The sequence below is a fragment of the Strongylocentrotus purpuratus genome, unplaced genomic scaffold, assembly GCF_000002235.5.
Source record: "Strongylocentrotus purpuratus isolate Spur 01 unplaced genomic scaffold, Spur_5.0 spur5_scaffold_6, whole genome shotgun sequence".
Classification (NCBI taxonomy): domain Eukaryota; kingdom Metazoa; phylum Echinodermata; class Echinoidea; order Camarodonta; family Strongylocentrotidae; genus Strongylocentrotus; species Strongylocentrotus purpuratus.
The window spans coordinates 3263598-3285769 of record NW_022145612.1 but is presented as its reverse complement, the minus strand read 5'-3'; the positions used below and the strand labels follow the sequence as shown (position 1 = coordinate 3285769).

The 22172-nt window shown below is 35.0% G+C and overlaps 1 protein-coding gene across 1 annotated transcript; it reads right to left on the bottom strand.

Annotated features, from left to right (window-relative positions):
- Window positions 1-1548: 1548 nt before the first annotated feature.
- On the bottom strand, window positions 1549-21482 carry LOC586173 (sulfite oxidase). Its single transcript, XM_785965.5, has 12 exons — window positions 21422-21482; window positions 18717-18914; window positions 14664-14760; window positions 14291-14338; window positions 13255-13344; window positions 12547-12647; window positions 11759-11792; window positions 11312-11385; window positions 10919-11009; window positions 9314-9471; window positions 4902-5071; window positions 1549-3757 (listed from the first exon to the last, which is right to left on the bottom strand). The coding sequence occupies exons 2-12, from the start codon at window positions 18890-18892 to the stop codon at window positions 3645-3647; spliced, it is 1152 nt and encodes a 383-aa protein (XP_791058.2). The 5' UTR covers window positions 18893-18914; window positions 21422-21482; the 3' UTR covers window positions 1549-3644.
- Window positions 21483-22172: the final 690 nt, after the last annotated feature.

Genomic DNA, 22172 nt, shown 5'->3' with positions numbered 1-22172 from the left:
GAAAAATGGGAGGGGACAGAGGAGAATTAGAACAAACAAATATTGGGGCCGTATTCTGAAAAATATAATATCTGTTACCTTTTATGTTATTCAAAAGTATTTTTGACAAACACAAATTAAAATTGCATGGAATGAAAACTTATCATTTATGCTACATGAGCAGACGCCCCTTTAATTTAAATCTATAGACCTAGGCATACACTGCAAGAAAGTTTTGGGAAATTTTGAACATTTGAAAATATTTGGGGGGGGGGGTAAGAGCACATTTGTTTGTTGTCTTGGAAATTGGAAAATTATGCCGATCGATATTTCGTTGGAGGGGGGTGGGGGTAAGGGTTCCTCCAAAACACACACATATAAAAAGAAATTGCGTTCGCGCCTGTTTCCAAACGAGAATAGCCCGGCAACAGTTTTAGTCAAGAAACATTGTTTAATCATAGCTAAATTGATATCTTGACCTTGGGAGGGAGCTATATAATGAAAAGAATTTATTTACGATCACTGAATATTGTAAGATCGCATATGTTTCCTTTATCATTTGAACCAAATTCATGACCCCGTACCAAAACTTTGTAATACCTTTAACAAATGACTTGTCCCAAAATCTACTTATGAGTAACAAATAGTTTTCAGAATACCATCCTGGGTATTATAGAGATGATCGAACTATAATAAGTACTGCCCAATTTGCCAAATATTTAAATTCATATTTCATATGTAAATTGTAACAAGGTCTAAGGATTGATACTAGGATATGTACTAAGAGTATGAGAAAGTATACAGAAAAAATAAGAAGGCTTGAATACTGTGGAGTCCAATATTTCTAATTTTCTATACTATATAAGTACGCAACCTCTTTGTTGTATACATGTACTCCCACTTTTTATTCACAAACTGAAATTTAAAAAAAAAATACCCTCCTCCTCAGTGATTGCAAAAGTAATTCTTAATCATATTTAAAGTGACTCGGTAACATTGTTGAAGGTTGATGGAAAAACTGCGTAATTTTTGTATATGTTACTTATTATATACTAACCCTCTAGCATGCAAAAAATTCGGAGCAAATTTTCAAACCACAAAGATATTTATGTTTTTTTTTTGAAGGCATCACTGGTCATGACCCTCTAACAGTAAATTCTCCCAATCATTTTTGAGTTTTCCCAACCGTTTTCCATGAAATTAAGACAAAAGACAGGTGTTTAAGAATCTTTCAACACTTAAATGTCTGGAATGGTATATATAGCCAGTTCATTGCTTTGTAATTAAATTGTTATAATATTGTTGGGAGAATTAAGGAATCGATCAGATCAGCTTTTCCAATATTTATCATTAATAATGGTATGTTTTCACTTGAACTTTCAGATTATCTTTAATTGTACATCTAGCATTGAAGCCACTACCTTAGAACCATTTTTTCTCATCTGAACAATGTAACCAAAAAAGGGGAGGATCCATTCTACCTGTTTCCCTTTTTTTACTAAAAACTCTACTGTTGTATACTGTAGTACTGTTGATACATACATTATGCAACATAAATCACACCATTTATTTAATGATTGAATAATTTAATTATTTCATTTTCAATGGATGAAATGACACACAAATGAAAATACTCACAAATTGAAATACTCTTTAAAATCTTTACAAGCACAAGTGTATTTTTCAGCAAGGGGTTTTACTGATCAGCTGACGTAAATGAATACTTCAAACTTTAACAGACCTAGGTATATCTTCACAAATTCCATTCGATATATCCCGTTGTATGCTAGTTCTAATCTCTAAATTGCATGCTTTTTGGTGAGTTTGGTTCCATTCACATATATACATATCTTGTTTTTTTCTAATATCATATACTTTTATTCTTTCTGTCTGTATTTTCTTAATTCTTTTGGTGATGGAACATCCTTTCACAACTAGACATTTCTAATAGTCAAAAGAAACATTTATTGCAACTTCTGTTACACCCGTTATTCAAGAATGCTACATACATGTAATACAAAATGCAATAAAAGCATCTCCAAAAAAACTTTGCAAAATGTATAATAAGATTTCATGAGCACTGACAATTATTCATATGGACTGAACATGGCTTTACAAAAGAGTAATTTTACTTCAAAATACATCATTGTCTTATCTCTATCATTAATACACACATTGTTTCAGCAAAAATGAAAGGCAAGCACTCTTCTGTGTCTGAGAAGTTCAAAACCTCTGATGAGGATGTCAAGGAACAAAAGATGTTTCCTGTGATTTCCACACTACTCTTTGCACATACCGGTACACATTTGTCCAATAAGCCTATACATACATTTATTAAACTTTGCTTTTATTTTTCATTTCAATAAACATACTATGTTCTTCTTCTTCTTCAAGATAATCTGCCTCCTTCAATACTGAAGATTCTTGCAGATGCTGTATACTCGGTCTGATTGGGGTGTGCGGGTGGACCATTACACCAGGGTTTCCCCCTACTCTAACTATGACTGTATGCTAAAGTGTACTTAATTGTCATATCCAGTTACCATTTCACTATAGCCCACTTCTAATTTCAAGCAGCATTAGACACCATGACTATATTTCATTCCTTTTCACAAACAAATACAACAAAATCAAATTCAAACTTAATAATCTACAAGGCACAGTGGGTCATACATAATACGAAAAGGGGTGGAAAACTACATTATACAGAGCTGCCAACTTTCACCAAACAGTTTAATGATCTAATAGATCAGTATTTTCGTTGTGGAAATCATTGAATGTTATTTTCACAAGAAAATAACACAGGAACAGGGTTTTTAAGATCAATACTTTAAAATGAAATATTCAGTGTTCTTCTCAATGTAATAAGGAAAATCAAAACCATTCAGCACCTTGACTTTGTATTGTCTTGTAAAAGTGATGAAATGAAATAAAAATGAAAATAGATAACATAAATCATATTATCAGTACATAAACATGTAAAGCTATAATGATTCAAACAATAAAGTACACATTTATAGTGGATAACGAAGCAATTGAATAGCTCCCTCTCTCTCTCTCTCATGAAATAAAAAATATTAAAAAACAGCAAATGTGTTAACAAAAATGAATAATGAGAGCAATACTCACACATTGATGGAAAATTATTAATATTATTTTTGTTAATGGCATGTTATATATTTCTTTAATTAGTCTTATATTTATTACCATCAAGCATCCAAGTTAATCAATAACTAATCTACAATATGTACTTAAAACGTCTCCTTTAAAAATCCTGACATATGTCTGATTACATGATTATCATGTCAAACCATCTACATGATAAACAATTACATAAGGATGAATACGAAACAAATAAATGGATTTTTTACTCTGAATGATCTGGTACCTTAAGCAGAATTTCATTCTAGTTGTATATTCCAACATGGTTAGGTAGGCTGTAAAGCATAATATACAGCTGTAACATATGATGATGATGATGATGATGATCCTGATGAAAGTGATAGTATGAGCATACTCAGTATACAGTATAAAACTTTTTTCTCAGCAGTTTCTGTGATAAACTATCATTCTATACTTTCAATTTAATGCTGTATTGAAGAATTATTGATCAGCGGATCCCAGACATGGAAAGCCAAAGACAGATCCTCTGTTCTTCATAGGATTTAGATTTTAGCCTTGGCAGGAACTTTGATACGAACCCAGGAGTTATTCAATACTCCCCTCAGGTTCCAGATTGAGCTTATGTCATCCGGCATGGTGTTACTTGCATCATCCCCTGCATTGAAAAGAAAAATTGAAAGGACAAATGAGCCACAAATAATAGATCCATATGAAACTACTATCTTGTTGCCGTATGGTATCATCTAGGTCCATAATTAACCCCTTTGTTTCTCAATTAACAAGCAATTAATGTTTATATCACTCCTTCAACTCTCAAAAATTAAGATGCATCAGCTGCTCTTGTCAGATAGTGTTAACTTACCGGTACATGCTCTTTTAACAGCACAAGAAGGGACATAGATTTTGACTAGGCTACAGTATATAAAGTGTTGGTGAAGAGCATGGTTAAGGTCGAGATAGTCAGAAACCAAAATAATCATTGACTTCCTTCAGATTCAAAATATTGAAAAGAAGCAACCAAATCTTGTCAGACCAGACAACCTTTTGTCCCATCAAAGAATTCCAATTATTGATTAATTTTTACATTTCGTTATGTTGAGAGCCAAAAGGATGTTAGGTCTGTGCTAAAGTATAGGACTTAAAGCCCTAAAAGATGATGTATAAACATCAATAAGACCTTATCTATAAATTGTAAGCTAACAAACAGTTCAATCTATGAAAATATCATGCAAAAACCAGCATTAACACAAAGGGTATCCCAGAAAGGAAAGATTTCTACATTAAGCATGTTATTTCTCAGAAATGCAGACATCCAACAGCTTTTATGGGTTTGCGTTCTACCCAAATTACAATTGTAAAATTACATATAGTTTTCTTCTTTTTCCCCCATTTGACTTTGACCAAAACTATACATAAATTTTGAATAAATTTAATTCTGACATATTACAATATCATCTGCTCATGTTTGGCATATTGTTTCTTCAAATTTAGTTGATAAGAAACATCTGATTTGGTTCATGAATCATTTGCTTGTAATTTTGTATATTTTTGCACTTGCATAGATGATTATCTGACATTTTCTCTGCCAACATGTGCTCCAGGCTTTTTTCATAAAAAGTATAAGTTAAGGGTTAGGGTTAGTGTTAGGGTTGCGATTGGGTTTTAAAGCAAGTATTGGGTTAGGAATACTGTTGAGTCCAGGCTGAAGTTGTGAATTTGATTAAATTATTGAACCATGGAACAACTGTTGCAGATGTACGCATCCTAGAACCATAAAATTGGATGCTGGGGCAACTTACATGCTCTGACCACGACTTCACAAGGAGCAGGGAAGGCCTTGACAGGAAACTCCCAGAATTCCCAACTCCACTTGGTGTTGGCTTTCGTTTGGTTCTCATTCACTTTGGTAAAGAGTCGAGCAACATCCCAACGCTTGCCTCCGTCCAGAGAAACGTCAACACGAATGATTCTAGGTGAAGGAAGACACACGATTACCAGATAGCCAAAATAACTATCAAACATAATTATCAGTTCTTTATGTATGGCAAAAAAAAGGGGCAAAAAAAAGGGGAAAAATTCAGAATGGCAAAAAAAAAAACTAAATTTTTTTCTGAGTTAAGATGACATTAATTACACACATGAATTATAATTTGCACAAAAAGAGGGATAAACAAACCAGATGTATGAACAGCGCTCAAAATACACGGGGGCGGTGGGCGATTCGCCCCCGTGAGCTACAAAATCGCCCCCGTCAGGTTGCTCACGGGGGCGATTGCAAAATTAAAAATTGCCCCGGTGGAATTATAAAATAAAGATAATCTTTTCTGTTATAACTTTAACACAATATTGAGTTTCAATTTTCAAACCTTAAACCAATGAAATGGAACTAAGATTAGCGTGCAAGATTTCTCGTTTTATGAGTAGGCCTATTATTAGTATTACCGATTCAGCTCGCAGTGCAGTGCCGCCGTCAGCAGTGGTTATAGGCCTACTGCGCCGTTAGTAGCGGTGCGTGTGCACGCTGCCGCGCCATGTCTGTTGGAGCTGGAGGCGATCGGGCAAGGGCAGAAACATGGTCATGGCCTGGAGAAGTTTTTCGTTCTCAGCAAATAATGAACCTCGACCAGTAAATCAATATTAGGGACTTTTAGATTTGCACGATGAGAACGTGGACTGCAACGTGTGACCTCCTTTTAAGGCACTGCCAGTGCTTAAAAGGACGTCACATGTGATTGCCAGCTAGTGCCTTAAAAGGACGTAACACGTCCACGTCCACGTCCACGCAAATCTAAAAGTCGCTTTTGAGGAGAAGAGGAAGACCAAAATGCCGTGAAATCAGGGGCGGCGATTTCTGTTAATGACCGGGGGGGACGAGCTGCGAATTTTTTTACGAGGATGTTATGCGAGGGAGCGTAGCGACCGAGCGAGATTTTTTTTGCAATTTTATTAGTCTAAACGCTGCACTCTTGGGCCTTCCAGAGCCTAAAAGTGTGTTGCAGTCATTATTCAGTATATGCTATACAATTTGTTTTGCACTTTTTCAAATTTCCAGGGGGGACGATCCCCCCCCTAAAAAAATTGAGGGGGGGGGGGACGTGTCCCCCCCGGGATCGCCGCCCCTGCTTGGAATGATATGGTAACATGGGCAGATCTACGGCGGGGGGGGGGGGGGGGGGGGGGGGGGGGGTAGGGGTTTAACCCCCTCCTCCCACCCCCCCCCCCCCCCCGGCCCCCTTGGGCTGCCAAGTGAAAATGTGATATCAAAGCGGGGGGAGGGGGATTCTGGAGAGGACTTCTAATCTATTTTTTTTTTTTTTTTCAAAAGGCGGGGGGAAGTGAAGCGCCGTTTTAGAATGACTTTTTTTTTAAACTCTTACTGTCACCTATCTCAGATAACCCGAAGTTTTTGGTTGCTGCTTTATATGTAGTTGATAATGCATGATTAAAATAAAGAGAGAGAGAGAGAGAGAGAGAGAACCACCATCATTTTGCAATGATTCAGGGTTCGTGTAATGTACATTTGAAACCATTTCTTAGCGTCTCAACCCTAAAAAAATAGCAAAACTATTTTTGAGGAAAAGCATTATACTGAATTAAATAAAGAATAAAAGCTTTATATTGGATCATACTAATACTGATACGGGCTAAAGACATTGTATTTGTATAGAGGTATTCCAAAATGACATTCTGATAATCAACATTTGTTCTGGTATCATATGTATATACGCATAATACAACTGATCTTTATGATTTCTTAACGTGACATAGCTTCTTCTCCCTCTGCAAACAAAACAGAAAACAAGGTTGTTTAATAAAAGGACCATGCGAAAAATAATCATTGTGATTCAAATTGATGCAAGGATTTTTTTTGAATAAGCAATGCTTTTCACCAGAATCTTCTTTGTAAAAACGACTTTTACAAATCTCGGCCATGCAATTCTGCCACTGTGCTGTAATATCACTATGAGATTAGGAAAAGTGTATTATGTAATGGGTATTTTAAATTGAATGGAACGTCTCAACTCAGTAAGCATGGCTGAGATTTGTAAAAGTTGTTTTTACAAAAAAGATTCGGGTGAATAGCAGTGCTTATTCAAACAAATATTCGCATCAATTTGAATCACAATCATTATTTGTCGCTTAACCCTTACTGTACTGGGGGGGGGGGGCCTGGGAGCCCCCCCCCCCTCGACATTTTCGGAGATTGCGCCGCAACCGCTTGGAATTTTGAATTGTCGTTTCATGACTTTTTTTCCTCAAGTCTTACGCACATTTTGATACCATTTTCGTCAAAATCGGATATACCTGTAAGGCGTTACATAACAATTAGTATGCGCATGTCATCAAAAAAAAAAAAAAAAAAAAATTAAAATCCATCAAAATTTGCATAAATTATCATTATTAATTACATTTAAATAACTTTTTTGTGTTAGAAGTTTCATATGAATAATGAGTTTCAACATTCAAAAAGTGGAGTTTGACACGTTTTCTGTAAAATGCATAAAATTAGCGCATTTTGCATAATTAATTAGGCTAACGACAAAAATTTGCACATTCGGAAAAAACTAATTATACCATCTTGTTCCTTACGTAAATATCTACAAACATGCAAATTTTCGTGTTCATCGGACAATCGACGGCCGAGATCATAGGGGGGGGGGCCTCCCAGGCCCCCCCCCCCCCCCGGTCAGTGGGTGCTCAAAATAGCTCAGTACAGTAAGGGTTAATCCCTTTTAACGACCATGTTTTATTTTTCGTTTGCAAGGGGAGAAGAAGATATGTCACGTTAAAGACATCATAAAGATCAGTGTTGTATGCGTATATATTATATACACAGGCCAGTAACAGCTATGTAGCTTGTAAATTTGTAAGAGGGAAAATGCTGATTGAAATGATAATGATGAAATAGCAAATAATTGAGGAGTATCATAGGTACCAATTCAATGGATATTTGTATAAAAAAGAGCCCCCGTCAGTAATAAAAGAGCCCCCGTGAGAAGGCTCACGGGGGCTCTTTTTTCGGGGGAAGAGCCCCCGTGGACAAAAAATTAATTTGAGCCCTGTGTATGAATATTAAGATAACTTTCCTACAGATATCTAAAGCACTTAGGTATTCTGCATCACTACATATGTCTGTGGGAATTCCTCCTATCCTGATATATATTTTCTCTATTCTCTTTCTGTGACAAATCTCTTCAAATTCTATGAAATCCTGACCACTGTTGCCCCTAAGTCAGATAGTCCGTGATGAGATGACTAGTGGCGACTAGTGATTTAGAGGTACTCTACATCAACTCTAAGTTTGAGATGATATTTATTTTCCAATTTGCCTTAGTCTGGTTTATGAATATCATTACCCTGTAGTTGACAACTAGAATATATTTAGTTGCCAACTAGGCTTCGTGAATAGGGTCTAGTTGCAAACTTATGAATATCTACTTGTACCTATTTACAGCTAAAGAGCATTTTAGTTGTCAACTAGGCTTAGTAAGGTTTTATAAATATGAGCCCAGGTGTAGACAATGAAGTGTTATGGTGTCACCACTAATCTATGTTTTGCATCTTTAACAGCTGTATACCCTGCTTTCATATGGTCTACATTTTAATACAGAATTGTACAGATGCTAATATGTAGTGCTTTGCTTGACTGACATTACCAAAGTACACAACATAAAAGAGTTTACAATCCAGTCTTCTACTCAAACCTCTCATCCTATCTACAACTTTCTGGTTTACAGTCCTTTTCAGGACTATACTCACTTCCGAAAGATACTCTTCCTTCCAACCTCCACTTTCTCACCTTTCTATTTCACTTCTATTTTCTATCCACTTTCCTTAGTCCTTCTAGGACTTTACACATGGTGTACCGTAAACCTCTACCGCGATAAAAGAGTGAGTTTAAGAAAATATATTAGGCCATTATAAACTTCTAGCATTCAGTTTTTGAAAATGAAGGATATGAGTTAATGCTCTTCTGAATCTGAGCAACTAATATTCAACATGTAAAGAATATTTGATGATACCTCAGTCACACTGACAAGGTAGACACCAGATCGACAAGAGACCACAAACAAAAATTACTTTGACCTGAACAGTAAAGAATCGGTCGATTTGGACTTCATTTGGTGGTGCGACCAAAGTATTTAGTTTGGCAGTGTGACTGAGGCATTTCGTTTGGTGGTAATACTGAGATATTAGATAGTGTGCATACTTCCTGCCTCCTCCAGATAAGGCATATCCTTTGATGGTATAAGGTGTGCCAGGGGTGATAGCTTCTCCCTGCTGTGGTCTGGTGGCAGCTGCTTGGACAGGTATTTCCTGGATGGATGGTGACTTCTCCCACCAATCATCTATAGTGTCCCAATCAACCTGCAGCAATCAAAACCAGAGGTCATGACATCAGTTGGAAATGAAAGGTCAGGTTTTGTAGCGTTTTGCACATTCTGCCTTTGAAATATAAATAAAATAGTGCTACATAGCAAGAAACTACAAATTCATTTTCAAGATTCTCATTGATCCAAATGACATCTTATATCTGATTGTCATCTCTGAAATCATGATCACCAAGGTTACAATAATGCCATTAATGCCATAGCATCATCAGCGGCATATTTAACATCAATATTATCATTACCTTCACCTTGACTGAATTATACATAATACTGCTAATTATAAATTCTTGCATTTTATCATTACCATTATTTCCATCTACATGATCACAATCTTTTCATAATAGCATTATCTTCTTTCATCATTATCTTCCTGACTGCTTCACCTGTAGCAGAACAGCTCAGCCTTTTTTTTTTCAACACAGGGGAACCCATGCCAAGTCTCTCTCTCACTCTCTCTCTCTCTCTCTTCATCCGTCTGTACGTCTCTCTCTCTCTCTCTCTTCATCCGTCTGTATGTCTCTCTCTCTCTCTCTCTCTCTCTCTTATCCTCTCACTCTCTTTTTTTTTTCTCTCTCTCTCCTTCCCTCTCCCTTGTCCCAACCTTCCCCTTTCTCTTTCTCTAGACTAGTCTAAAACCATATTCTTTCAATTCACTCATGTATTATACTATTATCCTTTTTTAGATAATTGTATACATATATCAGTTTTTTAGAATTCAATTGAACTAGTAATACTTGATTTTATTTGTCTTGTTCACATACTCTTATTTCATTATACATGATGTTTGCAATCTTTTCATTTGTGATAACATCTGCAATTTGGCTTGTAGACAGATTTTATCTCACAATATTTCTGTATATTCTTATTTGCATTTGCATGTTTACCTAATAAACCTTTTATTGCATTGATTAGCAGAAGAGTAAGACTACTGGGAGTGTCATGGTCGAGTGGTTTAAGGCTCTTGACTGGAGATGCGAAGGTCAAGGGTTCGAATCCCGACACGGCACTAATATCCTTAGGCAAGATATTAACCTGCACTTGCTACTCCCCACCCAGGTGTTAAATGGGTACCCGGTAGGATGCGACCGTCATTGTTGGTCATACAGTTTTTGAGCGTCAAGTAACGCCTGGCTGGAATGCTCTCCAGGGAGTGGAGATTGTGCACACAGTGTGTGGGCAAGGACTGAATCCAATGACCGGGGTAATAGTATATTTGTAAAGCGCTTAGAGACATTGTGATAAGCGCTATATAAAAAAAAAGCTTAACAATTATTTTTTAAATAAAGACTACACAAAGTTATCAAGTGAATATAATTTGTCCTTTATGGAATTTAAAGCTTACTCACAGATGTGAAAAAATGCACCTCAAAAGGAAAACCTTGATTAGGGGTAGATTATATTCTTGATAGAAAAACAACACTTACATGAGGCAAGAAGAGTTTGTAATCCCTCTTCTGGAAATAATTTGTTGATTCATGTCCGAGAACCGAGATGGATTTCAACCATTTCACTGATCTGTTTGCACAGAAAAAAAGAAAATCAAAGAATGCTATACTCTATTCACTTCAATATAATTAGCAAAGATTACTTAGCAAATTGCGATTGGAATTCTATTGAATTTAAATGCTTTAGAACCACGAGTGTTTTAGCTTATTCATACCAAGTAAAATTGCAATATTACTTCAAGATTTTGTCCTAATTATTTAATAATAATAATAAGCACATAATACCTGAAGTTTATCAAACATCCTTGATAGAGAAATCTGAATCAATTCTCAATCCTTGTGCCTTTTTCCACCTCTTTAGTTTTCTCTTACCTTGCTCCTACAACACCTGGTACCACAATCCTCATAGGATAGCCATGATCTCGAGGAAGCTCACTGCCATTCATCTAAAAGAATATCACAAAGGAAGCACTTTTTACCTGTATCAACATCTACAATGTAGATTCTATGACCATTTATAACATATATAGAATAATGAAATATTTAAAAAGTAAAGCTTTCACCAAGCAATACTACTGTTGATATAAAAATAATAATATAAACAAAGTGTAAGATGCTATCCACAGTAGGACTGCACACACGTTTGTCCAAACTTGTAATCTATTCATAGTCACATTATGATTATCAGAGCATCTAAAGAGGATTACAAATAATACAAATACTTATACTTTCATCTTTACCAGATCTCATCCTTCTCTTCAATAATGGACCTACTACGAAGTAGGTCTATGATTCAATTCAACATCAAAACATACTCACCTCCAAGGCAACAATGGCATCACCTCTGGGGTCTCTGTTACAAACAAACCAAACATGAGCAACAATTTCATTAAGTTGAGGCCAAAAAAATTAACATGAGGTGGTGTATCCATCACACAGAGGAAAGGTCCCAGAAAAATTCAGCCAAAGCAATTGTACATAGTAAAAAAAATTTTTTTTAAATGTATTTACTCAAGGTAATAAGGTTTTACAGTAAGATACTTAAACAAACCACACAAACAAAATGCATGAAGTCAGAGAGAGCAGTGACATTAAAAGTAACAAGACGTATTGTTCCAATCTGAAGAGTTTGTAAAATTAATAAAAACCTGTAAAGCATACAAAACCATTATCATGTCTTACACTTCCAATCATTGATATTGTATGATAAGCAATACTATTGTTTGTACATTATGCCTCTAAAGATTCCACAATTTGAATTGACAACAAAGATAAATGATTACTATCATCAAAACATTTTAAGACACTTACAACAAACCATCAACAGTCAAAATGATTTTAGTATGATATGGAGAATAAGAATGGATATATATATATATATATATATATATATTAAACTCCTTATTTGGTAGTATTGCTGTAAGGATAAGATAATTCAGATGAACTGAAACCAAACTGTTACTTTCATGATTTGATATGTAATACCATAACACTTCCATGGTCCCTATAGCCATTCGTATCACCATACTTCAGAATGATAAAATGATGTTTTATCACTACTAAATCAAAACAAATCATTGAAATTCAAGCAAAGCTATTGGTCTCACAGTGCTTTCAATAGGGGTATTGATGACCCATAGCCTCTGTCTTCCTTGCAGACATCAACTCCTTCAAAATCAACATGTAGGTCCTCCCATCTAGACTCCAACTACAAAAAAGGATAAAAATAAAGATTAACAACAACATAGGTTCAAAGAGCATACCACTATAGTATATCAAACATGTCAAATATGAAAATTACTGATTTTTCCAATTATGAACACATTAAAAAATGTCCTTAACTCAAAGGCCAGAATTCTACTACATATAGCTCACTGAAACCAAACATTGGGATAAAGTTATGTTGAATAAAAGGAAAAATGATACTGGTACTTTGGTTTAACTTCCTTTGTTAAACTCAATTTTGACGGAGCTGAAACCCAACAACATGTTTAAATATGTAGCAGAATCCACGCCATAGTGTTTTGAATTCATTTATATGTTCCATAACATGCCAATCACTGTCCATCATTAGAAAAGAGCATAATCATTTCTAAGCTATGTGTTTACGAATTTGAGATTCAAAATATCAATGAAAGTCATCTTTGTTATTTACGAGTCCCTAACAGAATTTAGAGAACATTTATTTATTAGTCACGAACAGAAGTTAGAGAACAGCTATCGGTAAGCAACTGGCCTAATGATACAACTACATCTAAGAATTAGAAAATAATTAATTTGAGATGAAAAGATATGATTGATTTCATTCATATTACCTTCTCAATTCCTGCCATAAGCAGCACATCTCTCAGTCTAGGCCCTCTCCAGATAGCATTACTGACAGCAGCATGCCCCCAAACAACACCCTGTCATAGACATAATTAGCAAAATGATCACTACAAGTTTTAGAAGAAATATGAGGTACATGTAACTTGACAGATCAGGCAAACCTAATGAAACTGCGAAGTGTTGATAGCATATTTCTTTCCTTAAACTTCCTTCAAACATTAGTGCTAGAGAATATCTAGTTTATAAATAATGTTAACTCTTATCGTGCCACGGGGCTAATCCCCACTGTGCCAGGTTGTTTTGGAGATAATCTGATTAACGCGATGGTTCTATGAATGGCGAGTGCAAAACACACAGCACAGCCCAATGAGCATGAACAATAACTGATATTACGAATGCGCCCTTGCACGCACATGGCACTCAATAGGTAGCGTGCATGCAGCCTCATGGCAGGCTATGGGTTAATTGAACTGAATTTAATTTAATTGATTTATTTACACATTTATATAAAAAAATATAAAAAACACAAACATGATAAACATAGTAATTATTTATCACGTTAATAACATAATCAACTTTTTTAGTTTGGATTTGATTATATTCAGGGATTGAACATTTTTAATATTTTCAGGTAAATTTTTTCAGAATACAGGGCAATTGTGAGATAGTGATTTTCGAGATAAGGAGGATTTTAGATAATCAGATTCTGCCCTAGTATTATAATTGTGAATGTAAAAATGTTCATCTTAACAAAGAGTGAAAGTTTAATGGTAATACATAAAATAACAATATGATAATTACACAGCTCATATTGGTAAAATATTGAAATTCTGAAATAATGGGCCAGTATGTGCTCTGGACAAAAATACCCATATCAAAAATGTTTTCTTTAGTGTCATGCAATGAGTTTCTATTAAACATGATGTCATGTCATGTCATTTTATAAGTAGTGTACAGATCTTCAAGGGATTTTTATATAATCAAGATATGTATTTCTTCTGAGATAAATTTCTTGATACTCACCCTGACTTGTTTTATCGCGGACATTTCCGTTCTTCTGTTTCCTGCACACTAAAAAAAAAAAGAATCAAGGGATTAAGATCACCAAAATTTGGTGAAAATCATTTTTAGAGATACTCACTATTTATTTATTTATCGATTTATATAAAAAATTTAAAAATTGATCAATCAATCAATTATCAATCAATCCTTAAATAAATAAATATAGAAGTATATAACTAACTCAATAAAGGAGAAAAAAACTTTTTTTGACATATATGATAAAATAGGCAGAACCAGGTATAATTCAACATTAAATGATGCTTCATGCATTAGTCAAGCAAATATACATATACCGGTAGCACCAATGCGTTCTCTTCAACAGAAAGTTCATTACCATTAGAGTTGCCATAACCGTTGCCTGAGGAAACCATGTTCTCAGTTGCTCAGCTGTTAGTTCCAGGGGACGTGGCACCAATCCATCCACAGTCACTCTGTCAAAATACCAAGATAATCACTGATAATTGCCAGGGTCAAATATGGGTTTGGCATGCCTGTCATTCATTGATCATTTTGTAAGTAATGAATGAATTACATGTGATACTACAACATGTATGAAGTATGAAAGAATAGTAATTTGGCCAAGTATAGTAATACTCACAATTACATTTGTATAATAATTGACAAATCTCTAGCAGTAAACTATCTGATTATCATTTCAATTAATTGATTATTCAGAGACCCTCATCAGTGAAAGCATAATTGTTGTATGATATTGAAGTAACGTGTATGTGAAATTAATACGATTTGAGTATGAAAAACTTTCAGAATTTGATCCCACATAGAAAACTGCACAAAACTTTGATTCCTAACACTTTACTAATAAGTATTTTTTAAAGTTACCCTCTCAAATTTCTATACATTGGGATGCTGAATGCCGATAATATCTCTTTGGACAGAGCAAAGTTATAAAACATTATTTTATAAAATACAATGTACATGAAATAAAAATGTGAGTTTATAAATTCAGGTGTAAGTTGAATTGTTTATGTCACAATGTTATGTCCTATCATACAACGTGCTTTACGAGGAAGACATGAGAACATGTGTGCATATAAATCGTACATTATATAGGCCTGCAATGCATATACAGATTAGATAAGTTCTGCTGATGTAGGCTGTTTAATGGGATCATTCTTCACTTCCTGTAAACATCAATTAAAACCAGACAGGAGCTGCCAATTTTCAACTGAACATTTCAGTACTCAAAGGCTGAAAATCATTATTTTGTAGCAGACGAAGAGACGAGCAATGAATTGGATCTGTTTTTTTGTATAGAACATACATTATTATTTTTAAATTCAAGTACTATACCGGGGTATACTGAAAATCAGTTCTACTTGGAAGCTAAGCTACACTGACAGTACAAAGTATGAACACTGAAGTCCTTGAAATAATATCAGACCACAAAATGTGTTTCTGCTTACTCTGCATAATGAAAAGCAAGTGTATCTGGGCATGTGTACATCGACTACAAAGTCCAAATGTTAGCGAAGTAAACAATAGGAGCTACATGTCAACTATTGCAAGTAGGGTATAGAATATTGTTTAACAGGTGAGAAGGCACCTTCGTCTCTCTTGACCTGGGAAAAGCTTGTGTGACAGGCATAACTCATCTTTATGAAGATATTAATTTTGCCTTATTCAAACATTGATTTATGGTTTGACAAACTGGTTTTTCACGTATCGCACGTACACCAGCTTGGTCTCCTTACCTACTTTGTTTCAATTACAATCATATACCTTATTCTTATTGAATGAAAAGAAGTGTGAATTCATGGTTATTACATCAAATCGTAAACGAAGGTCTTTTGGTAATATCAATATCCAGATAAACGGAATCCCTCTAAAAACTGTTAAGACAATGAAATATCTAGGAGTTATTTTAAATGAGAAATTAATTGGCAAGATCAAGTCACACACGTAAAGAAAAAAAGCGCTATCCAGTATATATTGTTTAAAACGTGTGAGACCAGAAATTTTGCAAGATACAGCCGTATTGTTATATAAAACCCTTGTGCAACCTCATTTTGTATTATTGTTCGGCATTATGGAGAAATGCTTGCAAAACTCATCTTAAGCAAATCAAATTAGAGCACTATGAGTAGTTCTGTCTGTCGATAGCCGTTTCAGCACAAATCTGCTCTATTCTATCCTAAAAGTTGACCGTGTTGATATACGTTGGTAAAAACATGCCTTAGCACTAATCTTTAAACTAGTACATAATTTGCTTCCTAAATCATTATGCGAACGCATTTCCCTAAAAGAATACACCCACAGGCTCAGGAATTCTGTTAATATACTCACTTTAGAAAAACCCAAAACCAATTTCAAACGAATCTATTCAAGTGTCCAATCATTCAATGCCTTACCTGAAAGAATTCGTCTCTTGTCAACTACCCGGCAATTTGAACTGGAGGTAGATGCATTGTACTAGTCTGTCACTCTCACCCTCTTCTTCTTCTATCTCTATTTTTTCACATTCTCTCTTTCTTTGTTCTCTTCTCATCCTATCCCATTCTACTCTTCCCCTATGCCTATTGATTAAAATTACACTTTTTTAATGACACATATTATCTATGTCTGTAATTTTCATTTAATATCTTAGCTTCTTACTTAATTTTGTTCTTCCTAATTTATTCATATGAAACCTTTTATATCATATATCTTTATGCTTGTTATTTTATTTGATGCAATAGTTTGTTATTAATTTTTGTATTTTATGCATGTATGTCACTTTTAAGTAGTTTTCCTATGTATTTACTGATGTATATGTATTTGTGATCTGTTTTATGTTTTTTACACGGACTTGCTGAATGCAGTCTTTTTAGACTGATGTGAGTTTACAGTGAATAAATAAATTCAATTCAATTTAATTCATACCCTCCTAAACTTATACCAGGATATGCACGTATGCAGCCCTGGGAATCTGTTACATTGATTTTCCTCAATTCCTGACTCAGATTTCCCTCCTAACGTAGGAAATTGGCAAACTTCCCCAAAACATAATGTTCAAAAAGGGTATTAAGAGACTACATTTGCATGTACCGGTAGTTGAAAGCACACGATTATTCAACAGCAAAATTCTGAAGTTTAAGTTTGTACATTTTTAGGTTATTGAAGGTTTGATATAGAAAGGGGCTATTGCTTGTGACATATGCTCTGAAATGGGAATTAATATCAAGCTTATTTGGTGTGAGGCCAGAATAAATTGCAACATGAAACAAACAGGATTTAAAATATATCTGCAAATGCTATTATATAATAAAGTGCATGAATGATCATTAGTTACACAAAAGTTGTTTGAAATACTGTCAAACAGGAAACCATAATTGGGGTATAATTTCTTCAAATTACAAGCAGGAGCACAATTTCATAATACATACAATTACAAATCGACATTAATTATTAAATTAGGTGTTACTGTTATGCAATCTTATTTACATGAAAGATGAATATATAAATCAGATTGCATTATATGAATATATGTGTATTTGCAGTGGTTGATGATATTCTCAGTACACCTGTATGTATTGCAACTGGTGATCTATATAAAGGCAGTAAAAGCCTTTTAGCCTGAACGTATTAAATTCCAATCAAACATCAGGTCTCAAATTAATGGTAACCCAGGTGCCATAGACTACCTAAAATCACACTGGGCAACTTAAGGTATTACAAAGTTTTGGGAAATTTTGAAAAATGGGTGGATAGTGATTCTTTACAATTTTGATATATTTGGATGCCCTTGTGGATGTACATTAAAAGCACTAGAAATTTTAGCCCCTAAAACACTTTTAGTTTTCAAGAAAAATTGAATATAAAGATTTACTGGTGCTCCCGGTAAATTTTGATAGATTTCAAAAAGCGCCTACGGCTGTACAATAGTAGCTGTGACCATGAAAATCTCAGAATATGTAGTTGTGGTATATAATTTCCGAACGGGAATAGTTAATCGGTCGATTTTAGTCAATAAACATTGTTTTATAGCTTAATTAATATCTATACCTTGAGAGGAAACTATTCAACATAAAGTGTTTATCATTTACAATTTCATAACTTTAAAGTCGATTTCAACCGCGACAACGATCACTGAATATTGTATGATCGCATATGCTTCCAATATGTTCATTTGAACCAAATTCATGAACCATACCAAAACTTTGTATTACCTTTAAATGTCCTGCCTTTGCTGCACAATTGGCCACTAAAATATCTAATTGTAATTACTGTCCCATGTGACTGACCACTAATGAATTTAGCAACCTTAACAAATAATGTACTAATGTGATCATGCCATATGCCACATGCCATATGCCCAGCTAGCAAACCCATATCAAACAAGAGCTCTGCAGTCCAATGTTAATACTGTAGAGGGTATGTACTGACTGACCTGTGTGTTCTACCATCCAGGCTGGGAACTGGTGCATGATTCCTGATATAGAACTGATCATTAGGAGTAACAAAGTGCTCCCTCAGGACAGTCGTTGGAGGTTCTGCATTGAACGGCTCTTTGCAGTTGATGGTCATATTGGGATTCCGAGCTGGTTCATTATTGTATGATGCCATGGCTCAGATCTTTTCCTGCAAACTATAAAATATTCAAATTTCAAGACTATGCAAAGCCCATATATGCATCTTTATTAAAACAAAGTACCAGTAGATGGACATACATAAGTTTTTTCACATACTCACCAATTACATGTACATGTAGATCTATTTTGAACCAGTGGTTTAAAAAAAATATATTGGCTAAAATATTGGCTACATATATGCCAATAAGGTTTTTTTTATATAAAATGAAAGTAGTACGGTAGACAAAATTAATTTGCAAGGAAAAGTTTCTCTTTCTCCTTTCCCACCTAGCAGTGAACCACAAAGGCTATAGAACGAAACTTACGAAAATGATTCCATTCTTTCTCAAATCTTTGTGTGTTTGTTTGCTTCTTTAATTGGTAGGAGGAGCTAAAATATAAATTTTCCATCATAGATGCTAAACATATGTATCCTAAAGAATTGTTCGAACAAAACATTTCTTCATAGAATTGTGTTTGTCAACGCTTACAGGGTAAATTTCTTTCGAAACAGCTCAAAAACATGGAGAGTAGGAACAGAGTATACATTTGTAAGCCTGTCATAATAAGAACTAAAGTTTAAAGTAAACTTCCTCTTAAGGTCAAGGGATCTTCCTCTCTGCTCATAATCTTTTGGTATATATACAGATTACTATTTTTTTCTCTCTTAGAGTGTAATAAAATACCACTGCAAGTGTAAAAAAAACTATATAAGAAAATTTAGGCAGTTGTGCAGAATTTCTGTACTATTTTTACAGGAAAAATACTTTCTGTTGATTTTATAGGGAAAGTAAGAGTTGTCATTTGACATACATATAACTTTACGCAAGCATCATGCATGGACTAAACATGATAGATAACATACATTGCAGTTTTGGTATTCTAAAAACTTTTTTAGCCAAAAGATATTAATACATAAAACAAAGAAAGGAATAATGTAACATTTCATGAACAATGAACACTTTCATGACAAAGTTAGTGCATATTAATTGATGATACTCAATAAATATGTGCCATAGTTCACGAAAATGCATATGTTATCAAACATAAAACATGATTGGCTAATAGTATATTTTAACAGCATATCATTTGAGAATCAATGAAAATGGGTGTGTCAGGGGTGTATCCTATAAAAAGATAACTTAACCTTAACATAGTTTTCAGAATACCAATTTTTATGTATGTTCAAACTGGGACTTAACATGCAAGTTAACATAGTTTTCAGAATACTGCCCCAGGTATACATCCAGCAAGTTTTTGCAGGTCCAAACAAGTTACCTACTGCATGATAAATATATCAAATTATGGTAAGTTAGTTTAAGGACTGAAATTTGCAATATCTTTACCTGAATTTAAGATTTACTTAGAAGCCTTAAACTTCTGTATTCAGGCCTAGTCAGTTCCCTTAATCACACATAATTCAATCAAAATGACGTACCACATTGTAATAGTATGTATTTTCAAACAAAACATTACCTGATTACATGTATCTAACATTATTTCAAATTAAAATTGCACAAAACCGTTAATATCTTAATTAATTAATCATCATGAAGAAACTGCCAAAATTGAATTAGACTAATAGAGATCCAACATTCCTAACATATTTTTAAGTTGATACAAAAAAAAAGAAAGAAAAGACCTGTGCCTTACCATACATGTACATGTATGTTGCGAGATGCAAAATACTAGCTGTTAATCATGGTTATGTTAATTATAACTTTCAATCGTATGTGCTGCAGATTAATGATCTCCCTGTGCTACATTATTTCATGGATAGTTTTTTATCACAACTTTATTATCTAAATGTTCCCAGTGTAAAATTAAAATTTATAGATATAGGGTCTAGTCTATTAAAAGGGTTATACCGAAGTTAATAAAGACTGAAAATTATTCGTATTTCAAAGCTTTTGTGTAGGGACACTGAGCAATCCTAATTCTGCCATTGATGCTGCATAGATTGACTATTGTTTTGTGCCGATTCCCATTTGCGATAGATCAGGCTTGCTAGCCCCCCACTACGTGCTATATTAGGCAGCAATTGCTAGTTAATACACAAATAGCACACAAATGCACACAATGAAGACGATGTGGCTGTATTCTGTAAGCAAGTTTGACAGTAGACTCATAATACCAGGTTCCTCGGAGAGGACCTAAAGCCGTCGCCCGTCAGGTAGCTTACTTACAAGCATTTATGCTTTCGTATTCGTATCGTAGCTGTCAGGTAAAATAACCACCACCACCACCACCACCATCCGTCGCCTAATCGCGAGGGAAGACAGCGGCACACGGCCCCCGCCAACAACCGGTCAGGCAAGGCTCGGAGGTCTGTTGCGAGTGAGCCAGTGTTTACTCAGTATGAAACTATTGTTAAATCCAACAGTCGTCACTTGCTAGGCTTTGTAGCATTTTATCTAGAAATTTTCATTATTAAAAAACCTGATGATGGTATTATGTATTTAAATCAAACTTCAGTACAATTGATTGTAAGTATAACTCGATAAAAAGCAAAAGGCAGCCTTACCTTCTTTACGGAAAGTCTCACTCGACACTGCACTCACTGCACTAGCACTGCACTCGACTAGACTAGCTCTGAAACCAAATAATATTTTGGGTACAAAGCCATCTAGCGGGCCTATATACGCGTAAAATGAGTTTTGAGCAATTTTTAATGGTGGATTGGTCGGGAGGGAGGGCTGGGGGGTCGAATTAGTCTCGAGTCTAAATATAAGTGCAACCATGCATGAATAGCGTCAGTATACCTGTCAGTATTAAAAAATATACAGAGGGGGGGGGGGGGATTAGAGAAATAGAAACAAAATTACTGTTACTTATTAAATTCAATTTCGTGGGGGGGGGGGGGGGGGGTCACTCCCGCCCCCCCCACTCAGTGTTATTTAGGGTACGCATATATGCGTGTTCCAAGCGACCGCCCCCCCCCCTTTCAGCAAAAGTCCGGTGTGTAAAGTCAATACGGGTCGACCTTTTTCTTTTGTTGTACGAGCCTTTTTCAGCACCCCCCCCCCTCCCTTTTCAGCAAAAGTCCGGTGTGTAAAGTCAATACGGGTCGACCTTTTACTTTTGTTACCAAAAGGACATTTTGGTAACACGCATGGGGTCCGTCCAATCTCGGAGTGGGGGGGGGGGGGGGGGGGGGCGGGGGTCACTATGGTAAAATTTGGTTTGTCCTTTGGATCCGCCTCTTGATTAATGCGAATGTAAAAATTTAAAAAGAGGCTTTTAAGCACTGCAACCGTCCTTATCTTATTCAGAAA

Coding starts and splice junctions, on each gene's coding strand:
- LOC586173 (XM_785965.5), bottom strand. CDS start 18,892: ATGGCATCATACAATAATGAACCAGCTCGGAATCCCAATATGACCATC. Junction 12,648..13,254: donor TTATGGCAGGAATTGAGAAG/GTAATATGAATG, acceptor CCTTTTTTGTAG/TTGGAGTCTAGATGGGAGGA. Junction 11,010..11,311: donor CCAGGTGTTGTAGGAGCAAG/GTAAGAGAAAAC, acceptor CTGTGCAAACAG/ATCAGTGAAATGGTTGAAAT.